This window comes from Trachypithecus francoisi, unplaced genomic scaffold (assembly GCF_009764315.1).
Source record: "Trachypithecus francoisi isolate TF-2019V2 unplaced genomic scaffold, Tfra_2.0 Lachesis_group1, whole genome shotgun sequence".
NCBI classification, from domain to species: domain Eukaryota; kingdom Metazoa; phylum Chordata; class Mammalia; order Primates; family Cercopithecidae; genus Trachypithecus; species Trachypithecus francoisi.
Genome location: NW_022681454.1, coordinates 136185270 through 136202731, shown reverse-complemented (window position 1 = coordinate 136202731; position 17462 = coordinate 136185270). Strand labels below are relative to the sequence as shown.

Genomic DNA, 17462 nt, shown 5'->3' with positions numbered 1-17462 from the left:
GGGCGCATGCCTATAATCCCAGCGACTTGGGAGGCTGAGGCATGAGAATCGCTTGAACCCGGGAGGTGAAGGTTGCGATGAGCCGAGATCATGCCATTGCACTCCAGCCTGGGAAACAAGAGTGAAACTCCATCTCAAAAAAAACAATTTTTCTTTTTTTTTTGCCTAACTGTGCCCATTCATCCACTCTAAGAAGTTCCTGAGTCATCTTGACCATCTTATCTTCTCCCCAACTATCCCTACCAACAACACTACCTTGAATTTCTAAAGATTGCTAGAATTTCCAAAGATTGATTCTACCCTCACTTCCCTTCTATTCTCTTTATATACCCTGTCCTATTACCTAACTCAAAGTAGGTATTCAATACATATTTTGTGGAATGAGCGGATAGCCTTATTTCTCATGTCATGTAGAAAATGGAAGCAATTAGAAGGAACTCCAAAATACCCATTATATCTACACATTTACTTGCCTGCCACTTATACTCCACCACCACTTGTGGATGTGGATGAACTATTCATGTTCTTACCTAAGATTAATCCTTCACATGACATCAATCTACCACATGACATCCTCTCTACCGTATCAAATATTCTATCTCTATTGGATCACTCCCCAGTCAGCACAAATACACACTATGAAAAAAACAAAAACAAACAAAAAAAAACTTCTTTTGAGCCTGCATCCCATTTCATCTACCAGCACCCCCATTTGTTTCCTTTACAGCAAAACTCCTCAACTGAGTCACGTATGCTTCCTATCTTCAGTTCCTCTACTCTCAATCTCTTTTAAATAGACTTGATGTTTGGGCTTTTACCATCCTTCTTCTAGAGGCTCAGAAAGTGCTTTTGTTAAGGTCACCAATGACTTCTAAATTGCTAAAAATCCACTGGTCAGTTGTGAGTCCTTTATCTAATTTGACCTATCTGCCATTCTTCCTCATTAATACAATTATCAAAGGGATCAAATGAAACAATCTGTCATTTATTTCCATAAAGAAACTTGAGGGCCGGGCGCGGTGGCTCAAGCCTGTAATCCCAGCACTTTGGGAGGCCGAGGTGGGCGGATCACGAGGTCAGGAGATCGAGACCATCCTGGCTAACACGGTGAAACCCCGTCTCTACTAAAAATACAAAAAACTAGCCGGGCGCGGTGGAGGGCGCCTGTAGTCCCAGCTACTCGGGAGGCTGAGGCAGGAGAATGGCGGGAATCCGGGAGGCGGAGCTTGCAGTGAGCCGAGATCGCGCCACTGCACTCCAGCCTGGGCGACACAGCGAGACTCCGTCTCAAAAAAAAAAAAAGAAACTTGAGGCCCAAGCCTTGACCCTGGTCACAGAGCTACTTAGTGGCCAATGAGGCAAGTTTTTTCCAGACTTGTAATCTTTCCAGTAAGTCAGAAATTTCCTTCCTTTATGATTAACAGACTACTAAAGAATGACTACTTCAAATGAAAGAAGGTTGTCTTGGATCTGCAGTTCATAAGAGAGCTTCCTACAGAAGCCTTAGACTTCCAGTTTTTCTTGTCGGTAGCAATATCCTCTGACGAAAGTTCATCTGGCAAACAATGGCTATACCTATTATGCACGTGGATGTATATTAAACTTTTCCAGTGTTCAACCTCAAGGTGAACCAAGGGAATTTGAAACCAGCAAACTTCAGTTCCCTAGACTAGCAAGGACAAAGCAACATTTCAGAAGGTAATTTTTTTAAAAACTCACTTATCCTTTCATTACTTGTTATTCTTCTTTCATTTTCTATAATCACACCCTCAACTTCTAAAACTGTTAAGACTTGTTTTTCTCAGCCCTCTGCTGAGTGGAATCTACCCCTTCTATCACAATCTACACATTATGAACCCAAATCTCTGCTCTCCCTTTCTTCCAGAATTCATATTCTTTCTATGTCATCAAAGACATTCAGATTAACCATAAAGACTCTCAGAAATATCCTATATGTATTTTAGTAAAGACTGATTCATCAATATATATTATTAGCAATAAATCTGGCACACACTACATACACTGTAATTAACAAACTGTTTCTAAGAAATGTAATCCTCTGTCTTATAAAACTAATTGTCTCTTGTGTTTTGATTAAATTCCATAATATTTTTAATACAAAGATATTTTAAAGAATGTTATGAGTCATTTCATTCAACTACTTTTTATTGTTCACAATCAATTCTCCTCTATCTATAATATTGTTTAAATGTACATTTTCCCACATTACAAATTATTCAAAGTATATGAGTAAGAAATAGATTTTCTATCATCAAAAAGCTGAATTATATGAAACTGTCAGCAGCAACTAGATTTTTCAGCCTTGCTCTTCGTCATATTTCAATATTAGAATAAATGACATTCTTTTAAAAATACCTTTGGTTTCTTCTACAGCAAGTTTATCACAAATCTGCTTTTCATAGGTACAAAGATGTTCCAAAGCTTCTCTATAGAGACCTGCTTCCCGAAGAACTTGATTCTGATATAAGAGTAGTTCACTATATTCATAATCCACCTTATCAGGGGATGTCTGCATATGGATATAAGGAATACTGACAGTAAGAATTTTATTTTCATATCAGAAAATTGTTCACAATACTCAAAAACATGTAAGAAGTCAAAGGATAATACCTGCTTGAAAAAACTAATTTCAAAAATATTCTTAAGTATCTGTCTATAGAGCAACCAAGTAAATAATGACAATATTAGGATATAACAGGTTGAACAAAATAATAATCCACAAGTCCTTACATACAATAAATATGGGGAAGAAGGGAAAGCTCTTACTCAGCAGTAGAATGCCAAATAATAAACCCACAAGGAATGACAAGAGTTAAGAGAATCACCATTTGCAACTATCATAGTAATGGTTGATTCACACAAGAATCATAATCAATGAATGCTAAAACTAGAGGGTGAAAGTTTGATGAGCAACAGGCTATTCAGTCTCAAACTGCATATTAAACACAAAGAGAGAAAAATAAGTTTACAGTTGCAAATACAACTTTCACCATGTAATCAAATGGAACAAACTGATGGCATGTGCCTCTTGATGTAATGAACTGAGAAGGACCCAACATCATTTATGTGGTTTCCTGCCAAAATTACAAAACTCTATCTAACAATGAGGAACCATCAGAAAAATCCAAACTGAGGGACATCCTACAAAAGCACAGCCTTCTTCAGAAATGTCTATGTCATAATACACAAAGGAAGTTTTCAAAACTGTTTCAGATTAAAAGAGGCTGAAGAGAAATGATAACTAAATATAAGGTATGATTCTTAATTGGATACTGCAATGAAATTAAATCGCTAGAAAGGCTATAACTAGGACAATTAGTAAATTTTGAATATGGGCTGGGGATAACAGTCTATCTATCAATGTTAAATTTTCTAATTTTTATAATCTATCCATATAATACTATCTAGAGAACTGACAACTACTTTTAGAAAATACACACTAAAGCATTTAGGGGTAAAGGAGCATGATGTCTTGCAATTACTCTCAAAAGTTTAAGGAAGAAAATTAAAATAGACAAATAGATACACAGATTTTTAAAGTAAATGCACCAAATATTAACAGTTAGTTTAGCATGAATGAACCCCTATGCAGAGTTCTTCATGCTATTCTTGCAACTTTTCTTTAAGTTTGAAACTATTTCAAAATTATAAGCCAGAGAATGCACTTTCTTTTTTCAGTTATACTTAGAATCAGACTTAGTAAAATGGCTTCTAGTTATTATTACCTGTTGTGTTTTCCTAAATTCTTCTAAAATCTTTGCTGCCATTTCATAATCTTCTAATAAATGGTAAGCAATAGCATAACCAATCCATGATGCTCTCTGTGCAGGTCGAAGCTGAAGTAATTGATATCTCGTTTCCTGGAAAATAATAAACACTTTTTCTTAGGTTTTCAGTAACAGCAAGTGCTCCTTTAATATTAGGCCGGGCGCAGTGGCTCACGCCTGTAATCCCAGCACTTTGGGAGGCTGAGGGCGGATCACGAGGTCAAGAGATCGAGACCGTCCTGGCCAACATGGTGAAACCCCGTCTCTATCAAAAATACAAAAATTAGCTGGGCATAGTGGCGCACGCCCATGGTCCCAGCTACTCGGGAGGCTGAAGCAGGAGAATCACTTGAACCCGGGAGGCAGAGGCTGCAGTGAGCCAAGATGCGCCACTGCACTCCAGCCTGGTGACAGAGCGAGACTCTGTCTCAAAAAAGAAAAGAAAAAGATCATATTAATTTATCCCACAACCCTAAGCATTTTACAACACAATGATGGGAACAATAATAGAAAATACTTCAAACGTCCATATTGTGTAGCTTTATGAAGGCAAAGAAATATTTGTTAAGAACATAATGAAGCCTCCAAGCTAATCTTAGAAATTTTTAAAACTTAAGACCAGATTTAAGTTTTTAAAACTTAAGACCAAACTTAAGACCCTTCTTTATTTCTTGATCTGCTTACTCCAAGAAAAGAGACAGGATGGAAAGAACAGCACAAAGGAAAAATATTCAAAAATTTTTTTAAAAATAAAGTGTCCAACTACAGAGTTAAGATATATTTGGAGAAAAATTCAGCAGGTACTATCATATAAAAAAGAAAGAATAAGAAAGAGGAACTAAATAGATCTCACACTAATTTAAGGGTTAAAACTGAAGCTACAAAAATATATTAGACTCAGAGCAGGTAGAAAGAAGAAACAAAACATTTGCTTTTGCCAGGTGTGGTGGCTCATGCCCGTAATCCTAGCACTTTGGGAGACTGAGGCAGGGCGGACTGCCTGAGCTCAGGAGTTCGAGACCAGCCTGAGCAACATAGTGAAACCTCCTCTCTACTACAATATAAAAAATGAGCTGGGCATGGTGGCACATGGCTGTAGTCTCAGCTACTCAGGAGGCTGAGGCCTGAGAACCGCTTGAACCCAGGAGGTGGAAGCTGCAGTGAGCAGAGATCGTGCACCCCAGCCTGGGCAACAGAGTGAGACTCTAATGTTTCAAAAGAAAAAAAAAAATTTGGGGGGGCAAGTAAATGTTAAAGAGTTACACGTCAATACCAGACAAAAGCATTGTTTATTTGAGGAGTACTGATGTTAATTTTTTTTTTTTTTTTTTGACAAAAGTTTCGCTCTGTTACCCAGGCTGGAGTGCAGTGGCATGATCTCGGCTCACTGCAACCTCTGCCTCCTAGGTTCATGCCATTCTCCTGCCTCAGCCTCCCGAGTAGCTCAGACTACAGGTGACCGCCACCACGCCCGGCTAATTTTTTGTATTTTTAGTAGAGACAGGGTTTCACCGTGTTGGCCAGGATGGTCTCGATCTCCTGACCTCGTGATTTGCCCGCCTCAGCCTCCCAAAGTGCTGGGATTACAGGCGTGAGCCACCGCGCCCGGCCTGATGTTAATTTGTATCAAATTAAGTCAATCCTACACAGTAGGCCAAATCTGCCTCACCATAAAATAATTTATTTTTAAAGAGCTGATTATTCCAATCATAAACACAACCACTATGGTAGGAGGAAAAAAGTTCAATTAAGTTATCTTCAAAATGAAATAAAAAATTTCTGTATCAGAAAGTACTCAAAGTTGTACATATTTTCCCCTTAGAATTAAAAAAAAAAGTCTATTTTACTTACCCTATAACCCTCAAGATCTCGCATCTGAATCTGTAGTAAGGAAAGGTCCCTTAAGATTTGAAGATTGTCTTTATCCCATTTTAGTGCATTTCTGTAACACTTAATGGCTTCATCATACTTCTTGTCTGACCTCTGAAGAAGGCCATAAACGTGCCAACCTAAAGAATTTAGTTAAGGATACAACCTACAAGTCAAAAATTACTATTCCAAATGACTTCCCAAGAAACTTGGAGAACTACAGCCATTTATAAAATTACAAGCTTAAAAAGAGGGAGGGGGAGGGAGAAGGGGAGATTGATTTCAAAGATATAAAGCAGTTTAATACAGTGGAAAAGAGCGCAGCTTTTGGAGCCAGAGAAAATTAGGTCTAGCCTGCCTGATCAGCTCTGTAACCTTGGACAAATCAGTCTCATTAAGTTTCCTCATTACTAAAATGTAAACAGAAATAGTCTATGCAGCAAATCATACTACTGACAACTAAATGGGATAACATATACAAACTGCTCACTGGCTGGCACAAAGTCAATTATATACATTAAGCAGTTACTATATTATTAATAGTAAAAGGAAAAAGAAGGAATGGGTCTTCATGGAATATAATTATGTCAAGTCATGAAGATTTTATTTTCTTGAACCAAAAGATCCTTAGGACAACCCTTAGTGTAATACAAAGTTTCTAAAACTCAGCCACATATAAAATAAAAACATTCGTTCATTTAACCATAATTATTAAAACTTATTTTCCTTTTTTTGAGACAGGTCTTGCTCTGTCACCCAGTCTGGAGGGTAGTGGTGTGGTCTTTGCTCACTGCAACCTCCAATCCCTGTGCTCAAGTGATCCTCCGACCTCAGCCTCCTGAGTAGCTGCGACTATAGGCGCACACCAGCATGCCAGATATTTTTTGTATTTTTGGTAGAGATGGGACCTCGCCATGCTGCCGAAGATGGTCTCAAACTCCTGAGCTCAAGCAATACCTGCCTTGGCCTCCCAAAGTGCTGGGATTACAGGCATGAGCCCCCACACCCAGCCTAAAACTTAATAACTAAGATGTAGGTCATCAAAACAGCCTCCTATATTCAAAGATCTTAAAGTCTAGTAAAGGACAGATAAATAAGCAAAATTAAAGTAAGCTGTAAAAACCGCTATAAAGAAGGAAAATATTCCACTTCCCAAATACAGCCCTTTTTCACCTTAGGTCTTGATTACTGTACCAGCTACTCAATCCACCTATCTTCAGTCTCTCTTCTTTTATTCTCCTACCAAAGTAACTGGGTTTTGTTGTGAGTTTTTTTGTTGTTGTTTTTTGTTTGTTTTTGAGATGGAGTCTCGTTCTGTCACTAGGCTGGAGTGCAGTGGCATGATCTCAGCTCACTGCAACCTCTACCTCCCAGGTTCAAGCAATTCTCCTGCTTCAGCCTCCCAAGTAGCTGGGATTACAAGCATGCACCACGCCCAGCTAATTTTTGTATTTTTAGTAGAGAGAGGTTTTCACCATGTTGGCCAGATGGTCTCAATCTCCTGATCTCGTGATCCACCGGCCTCCCACTTATTGTGTTTTTTAAAAGAGACAAGGTCTTGCTCTATCACCTAGGCTGGAGTGCAGTGGCATGCTCATAGCTCACTGTAGCCTCAAATTCCTGGGCTCAAACAATCCTTCTACCCCAGCCTCCAGAACAGCTAGGACCATAGGCACATGCCACCAGTATATGCAGTTAATTTTTTATTTTCTATAGAGACGAGGTCTCACTATGATGCCCAGACTAGTCTTGAACTCCTACCCTCAATTGATCCCCCTGCCTCAGCCTCCCAAAGTGCTGGGATTACAGGCATGAGTCACTGTGGCTGGCCCAAAATAATCTTTCTAAAACACACTCAAAAGAAAAAAGGAAGTCTTTCCTTTCCAGAAATTTATAACGTTTCTTTCTGAGATCAAGCTCAAACTTCAATCTGGCCAGGTGCGGTGGCTCACATCTGTAATCCAAGCACTTTGGGAGGCACTGGTAGGCAGATCACTTCAAGTCACAAGTTCAAGATCAGCCTGGTCAACATTGCAAAATCTCGTCTATACTAAAAATACAAAAAACACCCAGGCATGGTCACATGCACCTGTATTCCCAGCTACTCGGGAGGCTGAGCAGAGTATTACCTGAACCCGGGAGGTGGAGGTTGCAGTGAGCTGAGATCACACCACTGCACTCAGACTGGGTGACAGAGTGAAACTCCGTCTCAAAAACAAACAAACAAACAACAACCTTCAATCTAACAACTTTTAGGCCAGAGGTCCTCAACAGAGTCAATAAAAGACAGAATGCTGGCCGGGCATGGTGGCTCATACCTGTAATCCCAGCACTTTGGAAGGCCAAGATGGGTGGATGGCTTGAGGTCAGGAGTTTAAAACACCAGCCTGGCCAATATGATGAAACCCTGTCTCTACTAAAAATACAAAAATTAGCCAGGCTTGGTGGTGTGCACCTGTAATCCCAGCTACTTGGGAGGCTGAGGCAGGAGAATCACTTGAACCTGGGAGGCGGAGGTTGCAGTGAGCTGAGATCGTGCCATTGCACTCCAGCCTGGAAGACAAGATCGAAACTCCATCTGAAAAAAAAAAAAAAAGACAAACAAACAAACAAAATTCCAGAATGTTTAGGGTGGCAGGCATGAATGAAAAACACATATTTAATATTACGCGTTTTTAAAGCAAGTCAAAATATTACAAATTTTATTTGAAAAATAATCTTGGTTTCCGCAATATAAATGACAAAAGTATAACTGGATCAAATCCTCCCGGCTGTTTGGATCATGGTTTTATAAACTAGGAAACACTACCCATTAAAATCTAGCTCCCATTACCTATCTTTCCACTCCCTCCCATTTCTATCACTAATACCCTGTATTTCAGGACTTTACTTCTCTTAAATATTACAACAGCCACATAACTGACTCTCATCTTCACCTCCTAAAAATCCTATCCCCACGGAATTTAACACCGCCAAAAATTTAAAGAAAATTATGTCCATCAAGAGGAACTCAAATAAATCGTAATAAAGACATTGGCAGAACACTATACAATCATTAAAAATTATGGGAAGACATCTATCTACGACAGTCTTAACAGTTAAGCCTTTACTTATCTTTCTAGTCCTCTAGTCACTCTCAATTCACATACTTCCACTTTACTGGATTAATGACAACTATTTGAATAAACCACAACATTTTATGTAATACTCCCAAATGTTCCGTAAATGTTTCTAATCAGTATCTTCCTTCACCAGACTGTAAGTTCTTTGAGAGCAAAATCTGTTATCTTTTCTTTGTCTGTACTAAGCCAAGGGCCTGGTAAACATCTGAAAAACTGCTAAATATTTCAGCACTTAAAATTGTGTCAGTCCACAAAATAGGTACAGAAATATTTGCTAAAGTCTATCTTAAAAATAGCAACCCACAATATTTTCTCTATCCTCCTTCAGATATTTCTATTTGCTCTTACTCTCCCTTAATAAAATATTTATCCAATATGGTACTTAGCATTATCAGTGGCTATGTTATATATCTCATCATTAAATCTGTAAACCAACACAGTGAGGTGAGTATGATTACCCCATTTTACACATGAAGAAATTGAGCCCTAAGATCACACAGAAAGAAGCTGAAATGGGTTTTGAACCTAAGTGAGGCATATTCTAAGCCTATACTCCAAAAGCTTATGCTCTAAACTAGGGTATTATAATGCCACTCTAATATTCCTTATTTTATATCCTTTTTCTTTTTGAGACCCACCACCCACCACTATCACATTGGTGATGAGCTTTCAACAAACGGGGTAGGGGAGTGCCACACAAATTTTCAGACCTTAGCAATGCCCCCTTTTTAAGAGTGAGAAAAGCTTTCATAGATATTTTTAAAGGCAAGTCCCATTTGTCTGTGAGAAAACAGAATGTTAAAACATGGTTAGGTATATAAAAATGTTTCCTGAATGAAGGCAGTTGCTTGCTGTTACCTTATTTTAAAAAGAATAATTTCCTCTGTAATTGCACAATAAGACAGATCTAAAACTTTGACTCTCAAATTGCTGCCTTAGCTCAAAACACCCCACTCAAACCTTAAATATATCTCAAAAAGGATACACACATGACTCTTCAAGTCATTTCTCAAACCTCTACGAACCAATTCATAAGCTTCTTCCTTTTTCCCCAAACAGTTCAATGTTAATCCTTTCATAGCCAGGGTTTCTATTTTTTAAAAACAAAAAAGAAAAGGAACATTAAAAAAAATTAAATATTAAAATAACAACAAAACCATAATCTCAAAAACAAATGCTACATTGCCTTAAGAACTAAAAATTTCAAGATTACTAAGATACTTTCCACTTTCTTGCAGATTTAAAACATTTTTTAAAATTGGCAATCCAAGTAAACACAGATTTCCAGACTCTATTATCGGAAAGAGACTCTCCTTTTTTTTTTTTTTTTTTTTTTTAGATAAAAGATACAAAATACATGCTATTTGACTAGAAAGATAATCTAGTAATTCATTCTTCAGGGGAATTCCATGGGATAACCTTATATATCTACTTCATTAAAATATAAAAACTTTATCTTGAAAACATACTTTATTTCTGTGAACCTAGGTTATATACGGGTTAAATTCATTCTTCAGTGATTAAAAATATACACATAAATTTCCTACATTTTTTATTTTCCTAAATTTATTTTAAAATGATTGAGATTGCTATTAAATATACAAGAAAAAGATGTCAGAAATCTCTCATTAGCAACCAAAAGATTAAAAGAGTTAAAAGAAATATTAAGTTTTCAGAAAAGAGGAAAAATAAATTCTAATTCTATATGTATCCTATGAAGCCTAAAGCGAGTGAAAATATTATTTGCCTAACTTTTTTAATTTATTTGATTGATTTGTCTAACTTTTAGACTAAAATTTAGACTTTAGAGAGAAATTCATTAGGTATAAAGGATAAGGATTAAAGATATAATCCTGAGGAAGAAGCAATATGTACTGTTTAAAAATACTTTCAGCCAGGTGCAGTGCCTCACACTTGTAATCTCAAGACTTTGGGAGGCCAAGGTGGACAGATCACTTAAGGTCAGGAGTTCCAGACCAACCTGGCCAACATGGTGAAACCCCACCTCTACTAAAAATACAAAAATTAGCCAAGTGTGGTGGCGGGCACCTGTTATCCCAGCTAGTTGGGAGGCTGAGGCACAAGAATTGCTTGAACCCAGGAGGCAGAGGTTGCAGTGAGCCAAAATTGCCCCATTGCACTCCAGCCTGGGCAACAGAGTGAGACTCCATCTCAAAAACAAACAACAAAACTTTCAATGAAATTATGACAATTTATATGCAACCTGATTTCAGATACGTTACAGCGGCAGGGTAGGGAGCTGGAGAATCACATTTCAGAAACGGAGAAATAGGCTGGGCGCAGTGGCTCATCGTAATTCCAGCACTTTGGGAGGCCGAGGTGGGTGGATCACCTGAGGTCAGGAGTTTGAGACCAGCCTGGCCAACATGGTGAGATCTCATCTCTACTAAAAATACAAAAATCAGCCCGGCATGGTGGCACACGCCTATAATCCCAGTGACTTGAGAGGTTGAAGGAGGGGAATTGCTTGAACCCAGGAGGTGGAGGTTGCAGTGAGCTGAGATTGCACCACTGCCCTCCAGCCCGGACAACAGAATGAAACTCCATCTCAAAAAAAAAAAAAAAAGAAGAAGAAAAAAACAGTGAAATAATGTAGGGAACACTGCATTTCAGAAATAATGAAATCTGATACTTTTCTATATTGACACATTATCAGTATGCCTACTTTAGAAATGATATCAAACAACGTAATGCTCAGCTGGTCAGCAAAAATAAATAATTTATAATATGGAAAAAGAGAGAGAGAAATTTATTTCTATTTATTTGTCTTTTTTTAAATATATGTTTTGTCATAATAAAGACACGGTCCCACTATGTTGCCCAGGCTGATCTTGAATTTCTGGCCTCAAGCAATCCTCTTGCCTCAGTCTCCCAAAGTGTTGGGATCATAGCAGTGAGCCACAGCACCCAGCGGAGAGATTAATTTAGATACTTTTATCTCCTTTGTTTTCCGTCTCCAAACAATTACAGTAAAAGAAAGTATAAAGTGAAATGCAGTGAAAGAAAGTGAGAATTACTATAAACACAGGCCAAAAAAAAAGCAAGGAATCTAATGGAGAATTATTACTCTCCTCCTTTGTCTTCAATACTAAGAGTATATTATCAATAGTTACTGAAAAGCCATGTTTCTTAACTGTACAAATGAGACTTGCGAAAACTTATTTTTCCTTTGCCTCCTCTCAAGTTTAGCCACACACTCTCCCCTTGCTCTACAAATATCTCACCATCCAACAATCTACCTTCACACAAGCAAAAGCCTGTACACTTTCAGAACATTACAATATACAAATCATGTCTTAAACATAACCAGGTCTTGAAAAACTGAAAAACATAAATTAAAAATATGATAGTTCATGAGCAAAGGACCAAATGGTCACTTTCTGAATAAACTTATTATAAAGCATAAAATTTATCCAGCTCAACCAAAGTTCTAAAGTAAATTTTGGCATTCTATCCTATTAAGTTATTTCTCTTTTCCTACAGAGCTAATATTCAAACTAAGAATAAGTCAGAACTCAAGTAGAATGTGTTATCATTTTCTTGATATTAAATTCAAAATTCAGTATTAAATTTCACCTTCTCACAGAAGTCAAAGATGAGAGGGTCTGTTCTCTCTGGAAAACAGTTAAGGCAGCTAGGAAGAATACAATCCAGTAAGAGGAGTCAGACAGGTATGTAGTAAAGCTTTATCTACTTGCACTTACCTCCATGCTCTGCAAATTTGGGATTAGAAAGTATTTGTTTACAGAATTTCAATCCATTTCTATACTGTTTGTGTTCGTAACACCTCTGTCAAAACAAACAAACAAAAATTTAAGTTTAGCAAGGAATGCAAACAACATTAAATTAAACACTAAATTTCTCTATTCTGTTTAAAAAAAACAGAATGTTATTTCCATATGCTTCTAAATCCCAGAGAAATGCCAATAAAAAATACAATAGGTTCAAATACAGGAAGTAAAATAAAGACAAAGGAACAGAATACAGATTAGTAAAGTCCAACAACTGAGTAATGCAGAAAGAGAACAGAAAAATAAATGGTATAGAACTTTTTTTTTTTAAAGACTGAGACTCATTCTGTCACCCAGGCAGGGCACAGTGGCGTGATCATAGCTCACAGCGGCCTTATCCAGCTGGGCTCAAGGAATACTTCTATCTCAGCCTTCCAAGTAGCTAGGACTACAGGCACACGCCACCACATCTGGCTAATATTTTTATTTTTTGTAGAGACAGGGACTCACTATGTTGCCTAGGCTGGTCTCAAACTCCAAGATTCTCAAGCGATTTTGGGACTCATTCAAGCAATCCTCCCGCCTCGGCCTCCCCAGGGGCTGGGATAACAGGCATGAGCCACTACGCCCAGCTAGTTTTCTAAAGAACATTTTATTTGTACTGAAGAATATTTTCTTTTTACTGAAGCTTTCGAGCTGAAAGGGCCAAAAATGTCCATGCAAAATACATGGAAAAAATACCCAGACTGTAACATATCACAGTGAAATCTCAAAGCCTGAAAAAAAAAAAAAAAAAGGTCCTTAAAAACTTCCAGAGAGGGAAAAAAAACAAGTCACATAAAAAAGATCTATAATCAGAATGGCAGCGCACTCTTATTCCAAAGTAAAAATGAAATACTGTTGAAATCTGGAAGACAAATATACAGCCTTCAAAATTCAGAGTGAAAATTAAGTTTCAACTTATAATTCTATACCCAGCCAAGTCATCAATCAAGTACAGTCAGTCCCCATATCCATGGGTTCTACATCTGTGGATTCTGCTAACTACAGATAGAAAGTATTCAGAAAAAAAAAAAAAAAAACTGCGTCTATACAAAAGTACACTTTTTTCTTGTAACTAATGTCTAAGCAATACAGTATAACAACTATTTACACAGTATTTACATTGTATTAGGTATTATAAATAACCTAGAGATAATTTACAGTATACAAGAGGATGTGCATAGGTTATATGCAAATACTATGCCATTGTATATCAAGGACTTGAGCATCCCTGGATTTTGGTACCCAAGGGAGATCCTGGAACCAACCTCGCAAAATGTCATTTTGCTCCCATACATGAAGACTATATAAGAGGCCAGGCACGGTGACTCATACCTGTAATCCCAGCACTTTGGGAGGCCGAGGTGGGTAGATCATATGAGGTCAGGAGTTCGAGACCAGGCTGGCCAACATGGTGAAACCCTGTCTCTACTAAAAATACAAAAACTAGCCAGGCCTGGTGGCGCTACCTATAATCCCAGCTACTCAGGAGACTGAGGCAGGAGAATCATTTAAACCCGGGAGGCAGAGGTTGCAGTGAGCGGAGATCGTGCCACCACACTCCAGCCTGGGCAACAGAGTGAGATTCCGTCTCAAAAAAAAAAAAAAAGGCCGGGCGCAGTGGCTCAAGCCTGTAATCCCAGCACTCTGGGAGGCCAAGACGGGCGGATCACGAGGTCAGGAGACCGAGACCATCCTGGCTAACACGGTGAAACCCCGTCTCTACTAAAAAAAAAAAAAAATACAAAAAAAAAAAACTAGCCGGGCGAGGTGGCGGGCGCCTGTAATCCCAGCTACTGAGGAGGCTGAGGCAGGAGAATGGCGTAAACCTGGGAGGCGGAGCTTGCAGTGAGCTGAGATCCGGCCACTGCACTCCAGCCTGGGCGACAGAGCGAGACTCCGTCTCAAAAAAAAAAAAAAAACCCAAACAAACCAAAATACCAAGACTATATAAGAGCAAAATGACATTTCAAAGCTTTGCAAAAAGCTAAACTTTTGTGTCCACGTATTCTTCCTTAAGAAGCCATTAAAAGAAGTTAAGATAAATTTTTAAAAAGGCACTACGGAGGGCCGGGCGTGGTGGCTCACATATGTGATCCCAGCACTTTGAGAGGCCGAGGCGGGCAGATCACAAGGTCAGGAGTTCGAGACCAGCCAGGTCAACATGGTGAAACCCCATCTCTATTAAAAATACAAAAATTAGCTGGGCATGGTGGCGGGCGCCTGTAATCCTCGCTACTCGGGAGGCTGAGGCAGGAGAATCATTTGAACCCGGGAGGCAGAGGTTGTAAGTGAGCTGAGATCACGCTATTGCATTCCAGCCTGGGTGATAGTGTGAGACTATATCTCAAAAAAAAAAAAAAAAAAAAAAAAAAGCACTATAGGACTTAGTAATTAAATAGGGAATCTAATACAGAAAAAAGAACTAGAGAGTAGCCACTCCAGACTGGAGCAGAAGTCAAAAGCTGCTATGGAATAAGTTTCCAGCAAGAGCAAAAATTGAAGTAGTGTGCTTGCTAATATGGAAAATGTTAATCATAAGCTCATGACAGAAATACAGGCACACTTGCAGAACATGAGCAATAGGTCTACAGAAAACCAGGCAACTGCCTAAATAATAGGTATTAACTCCACAAAAAACAAAAGCTTGTATAAGACTTGGATTTAGTATAAATTTGGCTCAATACTGAACAATACATGCATAGTTATAAAAATGCAAACACTCTGTACTAGTTTATAAAAAACTTGTGATATGGCTGGGTGCAGAAGATCATGCTTGTAATCCCAGCACTTTGGGAGGCCAAGGCGAGCAGATCACTTAAGGTCAAGAGTTCGAGACCAGCCTGGCCAACATGGTGAAACTCCATCTCTACTAAAAATACAAAAAAAAAAAAAAAAAAAAAATTAGCCAGGCATGATGGCATGCAGGCGCCTGTAATCCCAGCTGCTCAGGAGGCTGAGGCAGGAGAATCACTGGAATCTGGGAGGCGGAGGTTGCAGTGAGCCAAGATCATGCCACCACACTCCAGCCTGGGCAAGAGGGCCAGATTCTGTCTCAAAAAAAAAAAAAAGAAAAAAGAAAAAAAACAAACAAACTCATGATATAATTATGTTAAGGAATGAGGAAAATGAAAGTGGGCAAATGTGTGAATAAGTTCTGAGTCCTCATTTTCAAAAACCAGAGGTCAACAAATATCTAAAAGCTATGTATCAAGAAGAAATAGTGATGTATTACTAAGCAACAAGAAGGCAAATACCAGACAAAATAAAGAACTGAAGTTGCTTGATTCTGGAGTGGGAAACCAAGGGGATGGGAGAAAATAGAGAACATTATTTGTTTCATCATATATCTTTTAGTGCTAGTTGACTTTTAGACATCAACATCAACATATGCTTTCACATGAAAATTTATTTTTAAAGCATTATATTTGTTATGGAAAAAAAATGTGCATCTAAAACATACAATTCGTGCCAGAACACATTGATGTAAATTTTTAAAATTTTGCTCATAATTTTTGAGGCAATATATTTAAAATCTGGGAAGGAAATTAATGCAAGTGATGGCAAAAATCATGGCAGAAAATGTGTAGAAACAGAAAAATAAAAATGTAAAAATTTACATTTTAGTATCAAGAAATCAATTAATTAAGTTCACACTAAGGCAAACTAGAGTTGTTTTACAACCACCTATATACCCATCATCTCCACTTTGTTGTTGCTTTGAGACAGGATCTCACTCTGGCCCAGACTGGAGTGCAGTAGCTCAATCATAGGCTCAAGCAATCCTCCTGTCTCAGCCTTCCAATGCTGTTGTTTTGCATCTGAAACCTAACATACCCAAATACAACTGATTTTCTTGCCCAAAATGTATTCTGCACCAAGTCTTCACCATCCTGAAGACAGAGTTGATGCCCCTCCTTCAACTCAATCAACCAGATGATTATGCAAAAAAAACCTAATCATCTTTGGTGCTTCTCCTTCCCTTATACTTCTGTCCTGTAGTAGGTCCCATCAGACCCAGTTTCTCAGCAATAGCTTCCTAACTAGTTGAATATTTTTCTTTGTCTCCCACAATCAACTATGCATTCAGCAGGCACAGTGATTTTAGGGACAAGAGGAGGAGAAAGCAGAAGCAGTTACTTGAGAGCTGTCATTCACCATATGTAGCCAAAGAAACATAGTAAGAGTAAGTAGCTAAATTTAGTGTTCCCATTTACTTAGCAGAAAGCCTAAAAGTAACTTGTTTTTCTTACAATAAGAAAGCACTAAAGGAAGCTATGATGTAAAGACTAACATAATTAAAAGGAATGTTATTAACTTCTTGCTGTTTATAAAAACTATATACCTATAAAGAAGAGGGTTAAGTGTCACTGTTCATAAAACCATCAGCTTTCTGAAATTTTACATTTATAAAAATGTAGTTAGGTGACTTTCACTTTTGGCATGATGAAGTAAGTGAAGCTCAACTTGTTCTTTCATCATAAACAAAACGGGACAAAATATATGAAATAACAGGTTCAACAGGTGGTGCTAACAGGTGGCGGAAGACTGTGAACCAAGAGAAAGGGAAACAAACATGATGAGCTCTAGAAATGCCATCACTTTATACCTGGAGGCACTTTCTATATCACAGCACAGGAAGAAGGATCCTAAGCAAACTACAGGAGTCCACAGAGTTAAGAAACAAAGACTGATGTTCAATGAGGCTGAGGTACTCTGCGAGAGATGGAACTACCCTGAGAAAGAGATCCAAAAATCCATAGAAGGTCCCCATGTGTCTGTTGTTGAAAACTGTTGAGTACACTAAGTTTTGCATATGGAGGGTAAAACATAACAAGGCCAGACAAAGAATGATCAGGATGCATTAAGTTTAACAATTCTTATGGCCC

The 17462-nt window shown here is 38.2% G+C and overlaps 1 protein-coding gene across 1 annotated transcript in view; it reads right to left on the bottom strand.

Annotated features, from left to right (window-relative positions):
• Nucleotides 1-17462, bottom strand: part of NAA15 (N-alpha-acetyltransferase 15, NatA auxiliary subunit) — a 92671-nt gene that overhangs the window by 44128 nt on the left and 31081 nt on the right. The window contains exons 2-6 of the mRNA XM_033215304.1: nucleotides 12505-12589; nucleotides 9765-9869; nucleotides 5640-5797; nucleotides 3747-3881; nucleotides 2361-2530 (exon numbers count right to left, since the gene is read on the bottom strand). Of these exons, the coding sequence (XP_033071195.1) occupies nucleotides 2361-2530; nucleotides 3747-3881; nucleotides 5640-5797; nucleotides 9765-9869; nucleotides 12505-12589 (653 nt within the window). The remainder of the gene's footprint in view (nucleotides 1-2360; nucleotides 2531-3746; nucleotides 3882-5639; nucleotides 5798-9764; nucleotides 9870-12504; nucleotides 12590-17462) is intronic.